A 20,645-nucleotide genomic window follows, 5' to 3' on the forward strand; every position below is an offset into this window, starting at 1 on the left:
TGGCAGATGGACTTCAACCCGGCCAAGTGTGAAGTGTTGCACCTTGGGAGATCAAATGCAAAGAGACAGTACACTGTTAATGGCAAGACCCATTAATGGGATCCAAGTTCATAGCTCCCTGAAAGTGGCTACACAGGTTGATAGGGCAGTAAAGAAGGCATATGGCATGCTTGCCTTTATTAGTCGAGGCACTGAGTTCAAGAGTCAGGAAGTTATGCTGCAGCTTTATAAAACTTTAGTTAGGCTGCATCTGGGGTATTGCATTCAGTTCTGGTCACCCAGTTATAGGAAGGATGTCAAGGCTTTGGAGAGGGTGCAGAAGAAGTTTACCAAGATGCTGCCTGGATTAGAGGGCATGTGCTATGAAGATAGGTTGGACAAACTTCGGATGTTCTCTCTGGAGTGGCGGAGGCTGAGGGGAGATCTGATAGAGGTTTATAAGTTTGAGAGGCATAGATAGTGTAGACAGCCAGTATCTTTTCCCCAGGGTTGAAATGTCTAATACTAGAGGACATGCACTTAAGGTGATAGTTAAGTTCAAAGGAGATATGCAGAGCAAGTTTTTTTACACGGAGTGGTGGGTGCCTGGAATGTGCTGCCTGGGGTGGTGGTGGAGGCAAATACGATAGGGGCATTCAAGAAGCTCTTAGGTAGGCACATGAATGTGAGGGAAATGGAAGGAAATGGACATTGTGTAGGCAGAAGGGATTAGTTTAGTTGGGTATTTTATTACTAATGTAATTGGTTCGGCACAACATTGTGGGTCAAAGGACCTGTTCTTGTGCTATACTGTTCTATGTTCTAAGAGAGCTTTTGGCACTTTGGCCTTCGTAAATCAGGGCATTGAGTACTGGAGTTGCGATGTTATGTTGAAGTTGTACAAGATGTTGGTGAGACCAAACTTAGAATATTATGTGCAGTTCTGGTCACCTACCTACAGGAAAGATATTAATAGGCTTGAAAGAGTGCAAAGAAAATTTACACGGATGTTGCCTGGACTTGAGGACTTGAGTTATAGGGAAAGGTTGAATAAGTTAGGACTTTATTCCCTGGAATGCAGGAAAGTGAAGGGAGACCTTAGAGAGGTATACAAAATTATGAAGGGTATGGGCCTGAATTGTACTGTAGCTTTTCTGTGTTCTATGTATAGATAGGGTGAATGCATGCAGAACTAGAACTAGAGATCATAGGTCTAAGATGAAAGGTGAAATATTTGAGGGGAATCTGAGGGGGAACTTCTTCACTCAGAAGGTGGTGCGAGTGTGGAGCGAGCTGCCAGCAGAAGTGGTGGATGGGAGTTCAATTGTAACATTTAAGAGAAGTTTGGATAGGTGCATGGATGAGAGAGGTATGGAGGGCTATGGTCCAGGTGCAGGTAGAAGAGACTAGGTGGAAAACCAGGCCGGCATGGACTAGATGGGCCAAAGGGCCTGTTTCTGTGCTGTAGTGCTCTATGACTCTAAGTCCACAGAAATAGTTAAACTGATGCTGTTGAATATACACAGCTAGATCTGCACAAATATGTTCAAGGCTGCAGTTTATTCAGGAATTCATCTGAAATGTTTGTGTCATATGAGTTGTGCCCCTGTGTCTTATGATGTTGATTAAAATTGTCCAGCTTATCATATTTTTTCCTAATCACCTATAATGAATCTCTATTTGTTTTTGATTACTGTAATTTTACCAGGAAACAATGTGAAGTAGTCTACAGGGGAATCCTGTATATTACTCCATAGAGGTTTGATGTATGTGCTGCTTTGATCTAGCTCTGATTCTTCCCAAAATATGTTTCTGAGAGCATAGGATCTTCATGCTATTCATCCATATGACCCATAGATGTTATATTTCTATACATGTCAAGTGACTCTATGGACAAAACTTACATTTCAAAACAAGGAGTATGTTTGAATAGACGTATTTTTGATCAAAGCAACTATAAAACTTTTAAAATTCTAAATCAAAACCCTTCCTATCCATGTACCTGTCCAAGTACCTTTTATAACTGTAAAATAGAACTGTAGCCCAAACAGCAACTTTGCTACGCATTCCTTTTTCTTCTGAAAATGCTCAAACTAGATGGCTCAACATTTTTTGGGGTACATTTAGAAAATTAAACTACATATTACAAAAGTATATGTGAAATCTCGAATTAAAATTAAGGGTAAGTGTGCTTTCCATTGATTTATTTAATTGAAGCACGGTGCCAAATATTTACACAATTCATTGTGAAGCTTCACTAATCAGGTACGATTGATGTGAAAGTTGTAATGAAATGATCTATATGAACGGCATGCAAAACAAGTTTTTCACTGTACTTCAGTACATATGACAATAACAAACCAATTTACCAATTTACAGATTTAAAAATAAATGCTACAGACTTCCTGGTTATCCATTTCAAGGCTTGTAAATGACTAGATATTTTGGGACATGTGAGTCTAGAAACTGGATTGTTTACCACCCATTTTTACAGCATTATGTGATCCTATACTAATTTTCCCATAAGTAAATAATGAAAGCAGCCATTTCTGGGTGAAGTCACAATCTTTGTGAAATTGGATTAGCCGTTTCTAGTCAGGCATACAATATTTTTATTTGTACTTGTTCATATTAGTTATATTCTCTTTGATTTCCAGAAGTCTTCCTTCTGACTGGAGATCAACACTATACCCAAATTAAATCCTAGTGAATAATTTAACCAAACTTCAATCATTAGACATTTTATAATCATCTTCCTAGTCACCTATAGGTTTAAAGGGAATTAGTAATAAGATTTACATTTGTTTTATTGACATTGGATGGTTGTTCTTTCCATTTCATTAAGTATATATATTGCTATTGTTTTATTGTCAATAGCAATAAATGGATATGATATATTAGATATGAATTATCTGGGGTGTTCTTAAGACTGGATAAGCCCTTGAGAACAAACCTTGATATAATCATTTTTGGAACATAATTGAGAACTTTGGGAAGAAATATCATTTAATCTCTGAAGTATAAATTAAGTATAATCTTTGGTATGTGTTCCAGCTCACCATCATATGATAAAATATCTGTTCACCAGCACCTGACATTGTTATCGGCACAACCCAGCTGCGATTGGAACTTACTTCTGCAATTGCTTATACTTCATGATTGTCTGGTACCTCGTATTCTCCTGAATAATATGCGTAAGCATAAAATTTTGTTTAATAACCGGGGAATTTTCTATTAAGTATGTTGAAATAAATTACCTTCCTGTAAGGAATTTGGTAATCTGTAATAAAATCTGTGTGGAGATGTTCTTTGTTGGGCCTGGAAAAGGTTGTATGTTCACAGAATTAACCTTACAGAATTTTTGTGCTGACTTCTTACCTATCCATCTGATGGTCCAGGAAGGTCCACTTAGCTGGAGGAACTGTGTGGATTTGGGACCTGCATAGCTATGAAGTATAGTTCACCGTGACTAACTCTGGTAATCAACGTCCCTTTGAATTGTTTGGCTTTCTTTTGGCTATTTCAGAGGGTAGTTAAGCATAAACCACCTTGATGAGTCATATAGATTACACCAGGTGAGATAGTAGGCCCTCATACCTGATGGATTTTGGTGATGGAGGGTTGACTGGACTGAGACTGCTTTTGTTGTGTCAGATGTCAATGTTTGGTAGTCAATCTGTTTTTAGTCTAAATACATAACTAAGTTTGAGAGGGTACAAAAAAGATTCACTAGGATGTTACTTGGAATGGAGGGCTTGAGTTATGAGGAGAAATTGGATAGCTAGGTCTATCTTCCCTGGGGCAAAGGAGGGTAGAAAGTGACATGATAGAGGAATATAAAGTTATGAGAGGCATAAATAGGGTAGATAGCTGGTGTCTGTTTCCCATGATGCAGCTGTCTAAAACTAGAGGGCATACGTTTAAGATGAGAGGAAAGAGATTTAAAGGAGATCTGAGAGGTAAACTTTCACACAAAGTGTAGTTGGTATCTTGAATGAACTGTCAGAGGAGGTAGTGGAAGCAGAAGCAGTAACAACATATAAGACACATTTTGACAGATATTTGAATGAGCAGGGCATAGACACAATGGGCCAAAGGGCCTTTTTCAATGCTTGGATTACTATTTGCAATGGCGATTAGATGTTAAGCATATTTACCATATTCGTGGAATGACATTTAGGCCAAGTTTCTTTACTAAATGACATTAATGAGGTAAATGTACTTTAAAGGCCATCTGACAGTTTCATGGACATCATTATTGGTTGTTGCTTTTCAATTAAAATCTAATTTGAATTCCTCAGTTCCAGGTTGGATTCAAACTAATAACTCCAGGATTGACAGCTCCAGCCTCTGAATTACTCGTCCAGTAATTTATCTTAGATGACCTTAGCTTCACAGGGAGAAGAACAAGGAGGGCGTGCTAGCAGAGCATTAGAGCAATGAAGCTTAGATGCAACAAACACATGTATGCAAGAGAGTTTAAGCAACTGATGTTTGAAGCATAACAAAATTGCAGAAATTGAAATAAGCCTAAGAAATTCTATCACATAATAAAATTTTTACGTGTGCTATTCAACAGAACTTTGTAGGAAAACAGCAACATTAACAATTTGCTTCTTGGTAAGTGTTACGACATGCGGAGGTGTTTGGATGCACAGTGATACCTAACAGCATGCAGCTCATGTTTCAGCACTATTTGGTGGGGAAACAACCTTACCCCAACACAATCTAGATTCCCCCATTATGAGAAATATCCTGAACAATATCCACCCTGTCAACCCTTCAGATTCTTGCATGTTTCAATAAAATCACTTCTCTAATAAATCAATCTCAAGGACCTTCTCTGCACTGTCCTTAAGACAAGCATACCCTTCCTTTAAATAAGGAGACTAAATCTGTATGTGGCACTCTAGGTGTGACCTCAGCAAAGTTATATAGTTGCACCAAGATTTCCTAACTCTTAGTAACAGAACATTGTATTTTTTTCCTCAAAAATTCAGTTCCATTTACTGTCTGGGGATGGATTTCTAGGCAAATCTGTTTTCTATTTATCAAAGTGAATAACTTTACATTATGTTCCATGCACCATCTTTTTTACACTTGTTTTTTTATAGATTCTCCATATCTTCCTCATAATTTGCATCCTCAGCTATTTTCTTGTTGTCAGGAAATATGGATATGTTACACTTGGTCCTTTCAATTAAGTCATTAATAGAGATTGTAAATATATGAGGCCCCAGTACTGATCCCTGAGGATCCCACTTGTTTCAGCTTGCCAGTTTGAAATGTTCCACTTATCTTTACTTTCACTTTTCAGTTTGTTAACCATTCCCTGCTCATGGTAATGTATTATTCTCAACCTTATGAGCCCTTATCGATAATCTTTTATGTGACACTTTATTGCATGCCTATTGGAAATCTAGATACACTAAATTCAATGGCTCTGCTTATTCTACTTCCTGGCTACATCCGCATAGAATTCCAATAAATGTGTTAAACAAAATTTCCCTTTTACGTATTATGATATTTCTGCCTATTTATTTTATGATTTTTTTTTTATTTGTCCAGTTACTACTTTCTTACTAATGGATGCTGGCATTTTGCTGAAGACTGATATTAGACTAGCAGGACTTTAGTTTCCTAATATAATTCTTCCCCCTTTCTTGAATAATAGGGTTAGCTTTGCTGTTTTCTAATCTACCGGTACCTTTGTAAAATCTGGAGAATTTTGGGGAAATCACAACAATTTGCTCCAACATCACTGCAGACACCTCTTTTAGAACCCAGGGATGAAGCTGTCAGATCCAAGGGGTCTGATGGCCTTTAGTCCCACGAGTTTGTTAGTATTTTTTCAGTAGTGATATTGATTGTTTCCAGTTTCTTGTCTTCTTATGTCCCTTTTGTTACTTACGTCTTGGTATAGTTTCAGTGTTTTCTAATGTGAAGTAAGATGGAAAATAATTCTGCTGTTTCATTATTCCTCATTATTAATTGCCCTGTCTCAACTTCTCGGGGACTTAGAAACCAATCTACTTACATTTAGTTTTGCTATTCTCTTTCTTTTTGCTTACTAGCAGACAGTCTTTTTTTTTCCTAATTTGCTCCCACATTCTATTTTCTCTCTCCCTATCAATTTATTAGACAGCCTTTGCAGGGTTCAAAATGGATCACTTCCCTGTAGAATCTTTTTGTTTCAATGCATTGACAATTATGAAATTCTTCTTTAAATGTCAGCAACTGCTAACTATCATTATACTTTTTAATTCACATTAGCCAGGTCAACCACCATACCGACGTATTTGCTTCTATTTAAGACTAGTTTCATATTTAGTTTGTCACTTCCAAATTAAATTGAGGTTATTATTTTTTTCCCTAGACTACTCTTTACTATAAGGTTACTAATTAATTTTGCTTTATGCTTGACCAGATCTGTCTCAGCATCTTCCTTCATTCACTCTCCAAGATCATTGAAAATAGCCTGCAATTTAAACTCATAAATGAAATGTTCTTTTTTTTGAAGAACTTGCATTGTGCAAAGCATCATTTCCTACACTGGCTTTCTTTACAGACATCAACAGCCCCTTGAAACTTATTCATGGAAACACTAATGCATTCTACAATTCTAATTAGATATTAGATCTCAAATAACCTGTCCTCTGGTTGAGTGCAGGTCATATTGTTGTAGGGACCCGCCTCAAACATTCTATGATGTTGTTTTCAAGACCACCTTTTGATAATCTTTATTATTCCTATATATATATAAAGATTAAAGTCACTCATGATTATTGTATTAAAGTTCCCTATTCCTTCTTGATTGATACTCTCTCCGATAATATGGCTACAATTAGGGACCACAAGCTACTCTCACCTGTGTTTTCTGCCCTGTGTTTCTGACCTTCTAATCCAATTTCCTTTCTGCCAAAGTGCTCTACTGCCTTTCTTTATTACCAGAGCTACCCCTGATAATAGCTCATAACTTTCTTAAGCTAAATGTAATTATTGAACCTGCTGCTGAAGGTTGAAATCATTTTAAGAGTTGCATACATGATTTCCCTTTCTTTGTATTTCAGTAGAAAATAAATTCTGTGGATTTTTGTAAGGAGGTTCCAATTTGCATTGCTTGTTTTAAGCTCTAGTTGTAAGTTGAAAATTATATTCATTAACAGATCATTTTGGAGATGTGTATTGCGTGGATATTTTACTGGTGTTTATTTCATTTTATTGTATCATTATATTTTGGTTTTAAAATATTTTAACATTTAGCATCTCATTTGCATTCATTGAAATATAGTTTAAGATTTATAGGATTATCAGCATATAAGGTTTTATCCAAATAAATAAAATGTATGAAATGATTTAAGGTTATTGTGATTATTACTAAAGTGTACAGTGAACAATCAATTTTTTGATCATCCTTTCTCAGAAAATGATTTCCAGTTCTTATCAAATAGGAAAAAAATCAGGTCTACATGCTTTAATCTGATAACCTAATTTATTGTTGTCATTTTTAAGCAGTTTAATGTTTGTCAGAGGTACAAATAAGGTTTCAGTTTCCATCATGTTCTTTACTGGTTCAGGGTATTGCATTTGCTTGCTTATTCAAATACCTGTCATCCCTCACAAAGACTGACAAATGAACAATCATAGCCTCCTTCATATTTCTGTGCTGGAGTGTATTATATCCCGCCATCAGGTACTCTAAGTTCAAGGACATTCTGACAGGAGGTATTAATCTATTACAGTGATACATAACTTTTTTGCAGGGAGTGAGGATTGACAATCCAAAACACTTTTGAGAGTGACTCATACAAAAACTTGATTTTTAACCATGCAGAGTCAGATACCGATATTTTTAGTGTTTAAGAAGACACAAGTGTTGTAGTTAAAAGTTAGGGTTTATTAGTGGTTTGCTAAATTTAACATTTTCTTTGCTTTATGAATTAACAATTCCTTTAGTGCCCCCTTTGCTACATCTCCACTGCTCCTTCCCACCTCACCAATGACCTCTATCTCCCATGCTTTCTTTTTGGAAAGGTGTAAGGGTTCGTATTTAATGGTCCAATCAGAAATTTACAAAGGACCACTAAGGCCTGGTGGTGCTTCGAAGGCAAACTTTGCACCATGCACCAGTGTTTCAAGCTATTGGAACCTTCTCTTGTTGGACCATTCAAATAAGAGTCTATTCTTCCATTCCATCAGGTGGTGAAGAAGGCATTTGACACATTGGCCTTCATCAGTCGGGGCATTGAGTGTAGCAGTTGGGACGTTATGTTGCAGTTGTACAAGATGTTTGTGAAGCCGCACTTGGGGTATTGGGTATGGTTTTGGTTACCCTGTTATAGGAAAGACGTTATTAAACTGGAAAGAGTGCAAAGAAGATTTACAAGAATGTTGCCAGGACTTGAGGGCCTGAGTTATAGGGAGAGGTTGGGCAGGCTAGGACTTTATTTCTTGAAACAGAGGAGACTGAGGGGTGACCTTATTAGAGATGCATAAAATCATGAGGGGCATAGATAGGGTGAATGCACACAGTCTTTTTCCCAGGGAAGGGGAACGAAAATCCAGAGGGCATAAGTTTAAGGTGAGAGGGGAAAGATTTAAAACGAACCTGGGGGGTAACTTCTTCATGCAGAGGATAGCACGCTTATGGAATGAGCTGCCAGAGTAAGTAGTTAAGGCAGATACAATATCAACATTTAGTGGACATTTGGATAAGGATATGGATAGGAAAGATGTAGATGAATATGTGTCAAATGAGGACAAATGAGACTAGCTTAGATTGGCATCTCAGTCAGCATGGGCGAGACATGGACGAAGGACCTATTCCATGATGTATTACTTTATGACTCTATCAACACTGGATGAACATTTGGATCTTGTGGGGTGGCAAGTGCATGTGGGCCAAATAGAAGCAAACCTTTCGAGCTGATGAACATGCGCAAGTCAGATGGACATATTCTTCAAAGAGGACTGGCAACAAAGATCCATCAAATGACCAGTCTTTCTTCAATGGGAGAAACTAGTTCTGCAACAAATAGTACCATAATCACATAATTTATAAAGTAATTTGCGATGAAAGTGGCCTCAGCATATTGTTATTAGGGTTGTAAGTTACTTTGTGGAGCCACAATAAATTAAACCATAGCATTTGATCAATTAATGAAAATACTCTGAATACTTTACTTCATATATATAAAAAAAAACAAAAATGCTGATATTTTCCAATATTTTCATAGTGTAATAATTATTGTGATTCAGGTACTGGTATACCAGTGTGTATTTATATTTGGCTATGTGGTACTACTAACATGAGACTGAATACAGGAGCCTGGTGTAACTCTTTGACTGTTTGTGAAAATGTAACAATATTTTATATGTTAAGTGTAACAATAATTATGTTTGTTGCTGCAGATTTCCAGCATCTGCAGTCTTTCTTGTGTCAATATTTTTCACCTGTTAAGATGTGCATATTTTTCTTATTTAAATAAGATATCAGTAAATTTATTGATAAGGCTGAAGCACATATTTCCTATTATGCTAAGGTGATACTTTGACTGACCTGGGCTTGGGGGATGGGGGAGGTGAGGGTTGGTGTGGGGTTGGGGTGTTGTGGCGGGTGATGGGGTGGGGGTTGAGAGAGGGGTGGGGGTGTTGGGTATGATGGGGTGAGAATTGAGAGGTAATGGGTGGGGGTGTGGGGCGGGTTGGGATTTGTGACTAGCATTGTTACCTGCTCATACCAAGGAAAGGTCGAAGGAAGTTTGATATGCATAAGGTTATCTTTCATCTCAATGTTCATTGGACTAGCCTCTGACACTTCTAACAACCCCAGCGTGATACCACCACAATATTCATGTTTCCCCTTTTAGCATTTCAGAAGGAGTGTTATCTCTGTGACACTCTGTTTTTTTTTATTTCTGAATAAGATAATGATATACTTTCAATTTGGTATTCTGTATATTTGAACTTTCTCAACAAAGTTACATTCCATTCAGAAATAATATTGTCCGAGGTAAAGTTCTAATCATAGATAATGAGAAAAGCCAACAGTAATTTTAAATTAAAAGAAGCAGCTTGTTAAGTTTAAAGAACTAGTAAGACTAAGAATAAGGAGGGTTTTAAAAAAGCAGCAAATACTCATGAAAAAATTGAAGAAAGGGGAAAAATTTGAGAGAGATCTTCTGCAAGAGTCAGAGTGAATCTGCTGGGTCTTGGGAGTCCTATGGGGCAGTGCAGATTTTGTAAGATTTCCCAGAGCTTAGGCTCTAGAAATTGATAAATAGATATTTTTATTTGATTTAATTTAGTTAATGTAAATGTATTTAATTGCCTTTGTGCACATGTGTATGCACGTGTGTGTATCTGTTTGCGTTTGGGACAGATGTTCAACTTCAGTGACAACTTTAACAGCTGATGCATGGGGGATGAGTCTCACCACAGTTGCCACAGTCAATGTGGGAGGATAGCCAGCCACTTGCAATCTGTATTATGGTGGACCACATTGACAAGCTAGGAGCCAATCTCCCAGAGGAAGACTACACCTGGGACTACACTGGAAGAAACATTATGGTCCAAGAGCAGGTTATCAGCAAACTCAGATGGCTTGCTAATCAGCAGAAAATACATGTGTTGAAAATGGGAGTAAACTAGCAAAAATCATAAAATTGGTTGTAAGGGCTTCCAAGTATGCACAAAAGAAGAGAATAATGAAGGCAAGCATGTTTTCTTTAGAGGCTGAGGAATGGCAATACCAATGAGGAACTTAAAGTAATTAATGCAAACAAAGATAAAATACTACAAACATTACTAGATTAAAGCTGATAAATTCCCTCAATCTATTGGCTCATGTAAGAGGTGAGAGAGTTGCGTGAGAGAAAATGCACAAGCAAAATTTTTATAACAGGGCCTATTGACAGAAGACTAACACCTTGGAATCTCTGGTTATGAACTGGGTAATGCTGGACCCTTTAAAAAGGCCTTATCTCTTCAGTTAAGACTTGATTCTCTGCAAGTAGGACATGGTCTCCCAGACCTTGACTGCACAAATGAATTTTCCACAAGTGACATCAAAGTGGGTATTGTACACCATTTGACATTACTACATGAGGTCAGAGGCCTCTGTGCATATGCACGTGATATGCACGGAGAACTCAAAACAAATTTCGGAAACAGTTTTATCCTTTCACAAAGAAACTGATCAGGTTTTGCAACTGTTCCTGAGTGATGCACAACGAAGTTGCACTGAGTAAAATTATTTCCAGCTTTTTCTTTCCTAGCACTAAAATCCTTACAAAAGTTCACCAGAATGAGTGATCTGAGAAACTATTTTGAAAAATCGTTGACTTGTTGATTGAGTCAAAGGTGGCTCATTGCATAAACTGAGGATGAACTAGTGGGAACTAACTAATCTAACTAAGCTTAATTTAAATTTTAGATTGTGTATTTCATCATTCCCTGAGTAAACAGCATGCATCTGGTTTGAAAGATGAATTTAGTAATTTAAGTAATAACTGTCTCAGTGAACTGTTTTATGATCTCAGCAAATTATTTAACTTATTGAATGAATGTGTTTTTGTTGCGTGCTTTTGAGTCATATTGCACTTTTCGATGGAACATGCGGATTTGCTGTTGCCATATTTTGCAGAGATTACTGGACGTGCTGATTGTAATCTATGGAATTCCATTTCATAGTGATCATTCTCTAGGAATGATAGCTTTCCAGCTTTAATATATTCCTAATGTATGCAATATCTTATTTAATTATAGGCATACTTTGCAGGGCGGCTCTTGTTTTACTCATCTTTTACTATATTGCTTGCAACTTTACCAATATTCTTTCTGAAGATATTGCTGCTTTTGTTTTCTAGCTATTGATCGAGAGAATTTTGATGATGATTACGTGAAAGAAAAAAATAGTGACCAACAATCGACATTGATAGAAGCAATTGTGATGGTAATGACATACTGCAAATCATTGCCCAGAGGTCTTGGAGTTGTTCTTGAAGGCTATATGGACAAACGTCAGCTGTGGAATAAATTGTTTTTCTTAGCAGGTGTGGTGAAACAGCATTCTAGTTTGTTTAAGACCTGCATGCGTGTTAATGTTGAAAACTGCATTGTAGTTTGGTTAAGGGAACACTTGATAAATTCTTGGGATGGTGGATTTGTAAATTCAGCAGATTAATTCCTCGGCTGGCAGGTTTATTGTATGAGGAAGGATTAAGCAGACTGTATTAACTGTCTTGAATTTTGAAGTGATCTCACTGAAATGTACAAACATCTTTAGGGCCTTAATAAGGTAGATGCAATACTGATGGATTTTGCTGGTTGGGGTGTCTAGCACTAGGGCTCACATTCTCGAAACTAGGGGTTGGCCACTAAGAACAGAGATAATAAGAAATGTCTTCACCCAGACAGTAATAAATTTTCAGAACCCTCAACCAATGAGGCCTTTGGAGAGTCGGTCACATTTTTTCTGCCACATCCAACTTGTTTTGTCTTGGGTGTTTAAAAAAAATGGCTGCAAACACTTATTGTTTGTTTTAAGCCTGAAAATTTATCTGTTTGCTTTGGAATTTCTGTGAAGGAAATTCATGGTGAGTATTTTGTAGAGGGGATGAAAGGTTTCAGTAACCATTCTGTAGGAAACAACAATGAGAATTAGGCTACTTTCTGTATTGTTTATGTTCTTTATTGCAGTGGACAGTGGTAAGAACACACGCAATCTGCTGATTCAAATGGAGCAACACTAAAACGTCACTGCATTCTGTGATTTAGGATTAATTTGGACATCAAACATATTTTACACTAAGGGGTCCTCAACATTCACTGTTAATCAGATTGCAAATGCCATAAAATTTCCATTTCCTAAATTGCAAAGACTTAAACTGGTTATTTGCAAACATTTTACCCCTAAATATTAGACTTTATTCTCAATCTCAGAAAAAACATTTATTAAATATCGTTTCCTCAAAAATATCAGTCGTAGTCAACACTGGATATTTAATCTCAGCAGCCCACTTGTCATAAAAAGATACTGCACAGAAACAGGCCCTTCAACCCACTGAGTCTGCCCATTTACGTTAATATTACATTGATCCCCAGATTATATTCTTCCCACATTCCAAAAGCTCTTCTCAGGTACTACCACTCACCTTCACACTCGGGCCAATGTACATTGGCCACTTAACCTACCAAACCACATACCTTTGGGCTATGGGAGGAAATTGGAGTACCTGGAAGAAACCTATGTAGTTACAGACAGAACATATAAACTCCACGCAGACAGACCCAAATTCAGGATTGAACCTGGGTCTCAGGCACTGTGAGGCAGTAGCTCTACTATCTATGCCACTGTGCTGCAGGAGATTCTAAGAGGTTAACATCAGTTAATCCGAGTGTGCACAAATAGCCCATGCTAAAAATGATGTCAGCTTCCAAATAATACTCACAATTATGGGAATTCTATCTTTATTGCATTACTTTTGCTATGAAAAGTTATTTTTTAAATAATGAATTTTAAGATATGGAGAGTTGAAACAGAATGTTGTTCAGCTCCTAAGATTAATATTTCAATATTTGATGTTTTCTGTTATTTTACATCTAGCAAGTGTCAGGCATCAACATTAATATTACTGTATTTTACCCCTTGCCCTGCATTTCATTCCAAGCTACGATCAATGCGATCATGCCTTGGGGGCTGTGCTTTGTGAATGATGTTGTGTAAGCTCTGGTCTGAGGCAAAGAAAGTCTCCATCAGGCTGGATGTAGCCTCTAATGTTCAGTTTGGATTGCAGAGATAAAGTGACAATTTACTGTAACCACACCTGAAATTATTGTCTATTTTAATTAAGGTGCTGATTGTTTAAAAAGGGCAATTGCCACAAATTCAGTGACATTTCTGATGTAGTTATATTTAGCATTAGCAAAAAAAAGCTAAAACTCCAAAGAGTACAAATATTAGCTGTGATTTATCTTAAGTAAAAAGTCTGAAAATTGATTTATGGTATCACCATTTACAGCTGAAGATGAGTCAGATGTTCCAAGGTGTCTGAAGATGTTCGTATTCAAAGCAATCAAAGAAACTTTAAAGCATGTCATCTCCTTGCTTCATATGTGGCAAGCGCTGGAAAATCCTGGTACAGGTCATAAGCAAGTGCTTCCTGAGAGTTTACTCAGTAAAATTCCCAAAGAATGGGATTATATACCAAGGGAATTTAAAAGAAGAGAATGTGGAAATAGTAGGTAACCTTTAGTTCTCTGATAATGAAAATGAATCTTGTTGCTTCTAATAACAACTGGCAATTAAAATAATTTTTATACGTAGTTTTAAGAATGGGACAAGTAATTTATTTGTGCTCCAATTGTAAGAACAATGTGAGAAACACATTCAAAGGTTCTGAGTAAATATCTTGTTAAAAAATTTGGTAACGATTCCCTGAATGAAGTTAATTTCATGACAACTGAATCTTTAGTCCCACTCACCTTTTTCTGTGCCGCCTCCTGTGGCTAGAAAGTGATTTCTGTGTGGTTTGGGTAGGAATTCGGACCTGAATATAAAAATGAGGTCTTTGAGTTATAAACTCTCCAGCCTTGGCATGTCTGTATACTAATTGCCCTGGTTTCTTTCCAAGAAGAGTCTTGCTCCACAATAAAATCAAAGTCCACTTCACTGAAAATTACATTGTTACATTGTAAATAACCTGAAGATATTAATTTTGTGTAAATATATAAAAGCATGTTGTTCTTCAGGAATAGCAGTACTAATTAAGATCTAATTTTTTTTTCAGATTTTACAAAACTTGCTGCTCAGGTTGTTTCAGTTTTAATTGATAACCTACCTGCAATAGTTGCTTCATTGCCTTCAACAATTAAATACCTTTTCAATTTAGCAGAAAGAAAGTTTCTGAACAATATTCCTGAGCTCGAAAATTCATACCTTCTTTGGTATGTTATTACTATTATTTGCCAAACACTAAAAGGTGGGAATGCCATAGAATTTCTGTCAGGTGTTACAATAGATAGATGGAGTAAAGAGAAACTGGAGTTGGTGAGTGAGTGTCTGCTGAACATTGTGGGACAGCAAAAGGAAAATCCCAAACCAGTAGTACGGAAGGTCATCAACTGTCTGGAAAAACAAAGACCTAAATGGATTGAAGTCCAACTACAAAATGCAAAAACGTTCTGCTCAGAAAGGTAACTTACAATGAATTGTAATATTCTGATTTTAAATATTGTTCAAAAGTACATACTTGAGAATAATATATTTATCATTATAGTAAAATAGTCATTTAAAGTACAAAGTAAAATCTTGAAAAAGTGTCACAAACCAGTTTTATCATACTGGGATTGAGTAATTTGGAGTTACTTAGCAGATAGAAATTTAATATTCATGATTTAACCCATGTTTGAATCAAGTTTTTATTTCAAACCATCAATTTGTTCTCTTTCAGTGACAGGTAAATACTCTTTTCCCATATTTACATGGATATTTATGTGTAGCCATTTCAAAATACGTAAGGCTAGTTTTCTCAATTTTTGCCAGATTACAATTTTTAAAAATATACTTAGGGAAGATCAACTAGTTGAATGTCAAGCTCAAAATCTTTTCACATAGTAAAATAATTGAATCCCTCTGTTTTTGCATGTTATATTACTGTAAAATTGTGCACTTCAGAGTACTCAAAGTTGTCTTCTTACACAGGTAGCATGTAGACTGCAAGGAAGACCTAATTTCCTCATGCAATGTACTTTTTGAAACACCCTCATTAAAAAAACCATGTGATTAGGAAACAGCTTTAGGCATTCATGGCACATGTGCAGCAGGGCACCTGCACTGTCTAACAAGTCTACAAGGGGAGAGTCACTGGAAAGACAACTTCTGCTGAATGCAAAAGTCATTTCTTCAGTTATTATATCTTTGCCACAAATGATTCAGCACTGGTCCTGCTGGAAGTTCCATGTGAGGAGAACCAAAGATGAAGGACCTGAGGCATCACAAACTTGACAGTGGATCCCAAGGGAGGAAAGCGAAAAAGAAGTCATGCCAGCAGGTAGAAGTTCAGCAAACATATACAGGGAGCCACAATCGTACCTCCAGTTTTCCAAATATCAATAAATCTGGAAATTAAAGTCCCCAGTCAGAAAAACCTTCAGCTTCTGCTGGTTGACCTCCAGTCATGTCCATTGCTAGGACTACTTTGACTAGAGATCATTCCAGGGAGAGATGCTGTTTTATTCCAAAACACTGTGCAGCTAACCACTACGTAAGGGATACCATACATGCTCTCTACTCATGGAGAGCTGACTTAATCTCTTTCCCCTTGAACAGAGGGGAACGTTTTCATCACAGACGTGGATTTTCCAGGATTACGGGTTTCCCAAAGTTAACTTCAGGGTGAGATAGCCTGCACCCATGTGATGCCTAAGACTACCCTGCGAACCCAGAATTCTACATGTTTGCAAGGGCTATTACTCTCTGTATATACAACTTATGATTATGAGATGTGATTTCTCACATTGAATACCATGTTTCTGAAGCACTCCATTGTTCACTATTTGTGGTACCCATCATACTTATGCAGTCGTGCCATAAGGAGAATTGATTGGCTGTTAATTGTTTCCCTAATCCAGTCTGAACAGATTTATTAGCTTTCCTATTCCTTTGTCTATTGTTACTGGTACTTCATGTTTTGAAAAACATGCATCAAGATTATCCAGTATGTTCAAGTGGAGCTTATTGTCATGTGCACAAGTACGGTGAGGTATAGGTACAATGAAAAACGTATGCAGCAGCATCACAGGTACATAGGTACATACAACATACAAAATATAAATTATACATAATATTATACCATACAGTGGTGGAAAAAAGTGGTCCATAGTATTCCATTGCTGAGGTAGGGTTAGGGTTGTGAGGTAGGTTCAAAAACCTGATGGTTGTAGGAAAGTAGCTGTTCCTGAACCTGGTGGTGTGGGACTTTGGGCTTCTGTAACTCCTGTCTGACAGTAGCAGCAAGAAAAGGGCATGACCCAGATGGTGGAGATGCTTGGTGATGGATACCACCTTCTTGAGGCAACGTCTTCTGTAGATGCCGCCAGTGGTGGGGAGAGCTGTGTCCACTACTATCTGCAGCCTCTTGCATTGGAACTTTCATACTAGGCCATGATGCAACCAGTAGGGATACTATCAACAGTGTATCTGTAGAAGTTAGTTAGAGTATTTACTGACGTGCCAAGTCTCCTTAAGCTTCTAAGAAAGTAGAGCTGCTGATGTGCCTTCTTCATGATTACATCAATGTGCTGGGCCCAGGACAAGTCATCGAGAAGATAATGCCCAGGAATTTGAAGCTGCTTACTCTCCATCTCTGACCCATCAACAAGAACTGGTGCGTGGTCTCCTAACTTCCCTTTTCTGAAGTCAATGATTAGCTCCTTGGTTTTGTTGATGTCGAGCAAGAGGTTGTTATTGCGGCAGCACTCAACTAGATGCTCTGTCTCACTCCTGTATGCTGACTCATCATCACCTGTGATTCAGCCGACAACAGTGGTGTCGTCAACAAATTAATAGATGGTAATGGAGCTGTGCTTAGCCACACAGTTGTGGGTATAAAGAGAGTAGAGCAGGGTGCTAAGCATGTAGCCTTGAGGTGCATTTATGTTGATGATCAGTGGGGAGGAGAGGTTGTTTCGATCTGTACTGATTGAGGTTTGCCTATGAGGAAGTCAAGGGTCCAGTTGCAAAATATGGTACAGAAGCCCACATCTTGGAGCTTGATGACAAGTTTAGGGAGGATGACAATTTTGAATGCTGAACTGTAGTTGATGAACAGCAGCCCGATGAATGCATTACTGTTGTCCAGATGATCCAGAACTGAGTGGAGAACCAGTGAGAGAGCATCTGCTGTTGTCCTGTTGTGATGATGGGCAAATTGAAGGGGTTCCATGTAATTTCTGAGGTTGGAGTTAATTTATGCTGTAACCAACCTCTCAAAGCACTTCATTATAGTGAATGTTAGTGCTACCAGACAGTCATTGAGGCAGGTCACCATGCTCTTCTTAGGCACCTGTACTATAGATGTCCTTTTGAAGCAGGTGTGAACCTCAGACCAAAGAAGCAAGAGGTTAAAGATGTCCTTGAATACACCAGCCAGCCAGTCTGCAGAGATCTTCACCACTTGGCCGGGTATGCCATTGGGCCAGACGCTTTTCGTGGGTTCACCCTCTTGACGGATACCCTGACGTTAGCCTCAGAGACTGAGATTACAGGGTTGCCTGGAGCTGTGGCAGTTCATGCAGGAGTGTCCAGGACATGAGATAGTTCTTGGAGGTAACAAGCACAACATCATGGTCTCATCATATTTCTCTTTGGTGGATTTTTCCTCCATCAGTGGTTTGGTTTGCAATAAAGTTGGGGTCATGCTGGGAGAGATTAGCCAAGTGATCTCTTGTGATTCTGCAACCATAAAGGCGAAATAACATGGAAATGATGCAGGGAGACTGGTAAGAAGCGTGTATCAGGTATTACGTTCAGTGCATTGAGGGGAAAGGACATCTGAAAAGGAAGATTAAATACTTGCTTATTACTTCAGATCCCATGTGGCAAGGGGGTCGATGACATGCAAGTCTTTCATTTCTAACACATTCCCCATGTTCATTTAGACATTGGAACCTGCAAGGTAGAGGGAAAACTCAGTGCCATGATGGGAGATGTGTAGATGGGCCAGAATGCTGGAATAGCTCTGTGTGTGATGTGTGAGTATTGCAGTGCTGGATTCGTTTAATAGCATTTGAAAATTACAGCCCTAACCTTGATGGAATTTCTTCCTGCACTGGACACAGTTCCATGGTGACTCACTCACGAATTCCCATGCCACATTCTTGCCATGCTGCTTCATTTCAGCACATGGCTGGCCTCCTAGCATCCCCTACTCCCTTAGACTTTCCACCTTATCTGCAAGAATATTTAGATCATTGTTCTGGGACTGACTCATGACCAAGCTATGAATGTAGCGAAACATGAAGCTCCACAATGACCATTTTCTTTGGCTTTTTTGGTCAGGTCCTCTTTAACAGCTGAAGTCCTACCAATATTTAGCACAGGATGAGATCTACAAGTGCCTGTTATTCATGTGCCTACACGCGCTTGATGCAAAGTAATCAAGAAATCAATGCACCATGCATTTTAAATGTGCCCATGAGCAGTGTGATTTAAAAAAACCTGGAATCAGTGGCACTGGAAGAAAAACTGCCTGGGGTCCCCATGCACTACTTTAAGGCATGTTTCTAAGAATAGAAAATATTCAAATCCTTTCTGTCTTTATGGGAAAAGGCATCATTCCATAAACAGTTTTAATAGGAGCCTATTATTAACATTATGAAATTGAAAAAGAAAAAAAGAATTTTGAAAGACACAATATTGATCAAAGAACTGGACTCTAAGGAGGTCATTGAATAAATTATAGGAAATGTTGAGATGGAGCAATTTTGGGAGGTGATTCTCCAGTTTGCCACCTCATTTGCTAAAGGCATTACAATTAATGAATGCAAGAATAAAGGAGGGATTGATAAAAATAGTGAGAACCAGAGGAACAGTGAATTTGGATCTTGAAGCAGGTTGCTGAGACGGAAGGAGAATAATGAAATACCGATGATATGTTGAAACTCAAGGATCTGTATTTTGCAGCTAAAATGCCTCAGATTCAAAAGTGCTGGCATTTCTCAGGGTAAGCGCCAGTAAATTTTGGAACTCCTGCATGAATAATGAAGTTCCAAACATACTGATAAAGCTCCACTGACCATCTCAGGCTGTGGTTAGTGACTTGATTGGAGCCCCGTGGTAAAGGTAGGGAAACTGCTATTGGATTCTGTGTCAAATTAAACTTGCTGTGAGACTCGCAAGCCCCATTGATTTTAATAGGGATTGTAGGGCTGGGGGAAAGAAAGACAAGTTACTTTTTAAAAAAAATATTTGTGGTTTGCTTAATGTTGTTTTAATCATTTTAATTTTTTAAGTGTTTTTGTTGCTTCTAATGATTTTAAATTGATTTAAAACATTTATTTATTTTTAATAGTTTTGAAATGTTTCTGAATGTTCGCCCCTTTGAGAAACACACTGTATACTTTCCTCTTGCATTTGACGTCCCAAAATTCAACACCTCATGCTTGTCCAGACAAAACTCCATCTGCCATTTCTCTGCCTAAGTTTCCAACTGATATACAGTGGCATGCAAAAGTTTGGGCACCCCTGGTCAAAATTTCTGTTACTGTAATAGCTAAGCAAGTAAAAGATGAGGTAAGCAAAAGGCATAAAGTTAAAGATGACACATTTCTTTAATATTTTAAGCAAGATTACTTTTTTATTTCCATCTTTTACAGTTTCAAAATAACAAAAAAGGGAAAGGGCCCAATGCGAAAGTTTGGGCATCCTGTATGGTCAGTATTTAGTAACACCCCCTTTGGCAAGTATCACATCTTGTAAATGCTTTCTGTAGCCAGCTAAGAGTCTTTCAATTCTTGTTTGGGGGATTTTCGCCCATTCTTCCTTGCAAAAGGCTTCTAGTTCTGTGAGATTCTTGGGCCGCCTTGCATGCACTGCTCTTTTGAGGTCTATCCACAGATTTTTGATGATGTTTAGGTGAGGGGACTGTGAGGGTCATGGCAAAACC

The 20,645-nt window shown here is 37.8% G+C and overlaps 1 protein-coding gene across 12 annotated transcripts in view; it reads left to right on the forward strand.

Moving 5' to 3' along the window:
- The window catches only part of kiaa0825 (KIAA0825 ortholog), a 279,512-nt gene that overhangs the window by 61,873 nt on the left and 196,994 nt on the right, over positions 1 to 20,645 (forward strand). For all 12 annotated transcript variants that reach the window (XM_052020305.1, XM_052020304.1, XM_052020313.1 and 9 more), the window contains 4 exons: positions 3,034 to 3,173; positions 11,847 to 12,032; positions 14,001 to 14,219; positions 14,769 to 15,174. In XM_052020305.1, the coding sequence (XP_051876265.1) occupies positions 3,034 to 3,173; positions 11,847 to 12,032; positions 14,001 to 14,219; positions 14,769 to 15,174 (951 nt within the window). The remainder of the gene's footprint in view (positions 1 to 3,033; positions 3,174 to 11,846; positions 12,033 to 14,000; positions 14,220 to 14,768; positions 15,175 to 20,645) is intronic.

This window comes from Pristis pectinata, chromosome 7, assembly GCF_009764475.1.
Source record: "Pristis pectinata isolate sPriPec2 chromosome 7, sPriPec2.1.pri, whole genome shotgun sequence".
NCBI lineage: Eukaryota > Metazoa > Chordata > Chondrichthyes > Rhinopristiformes > Pristidae > Pristis > Pristis pectinata.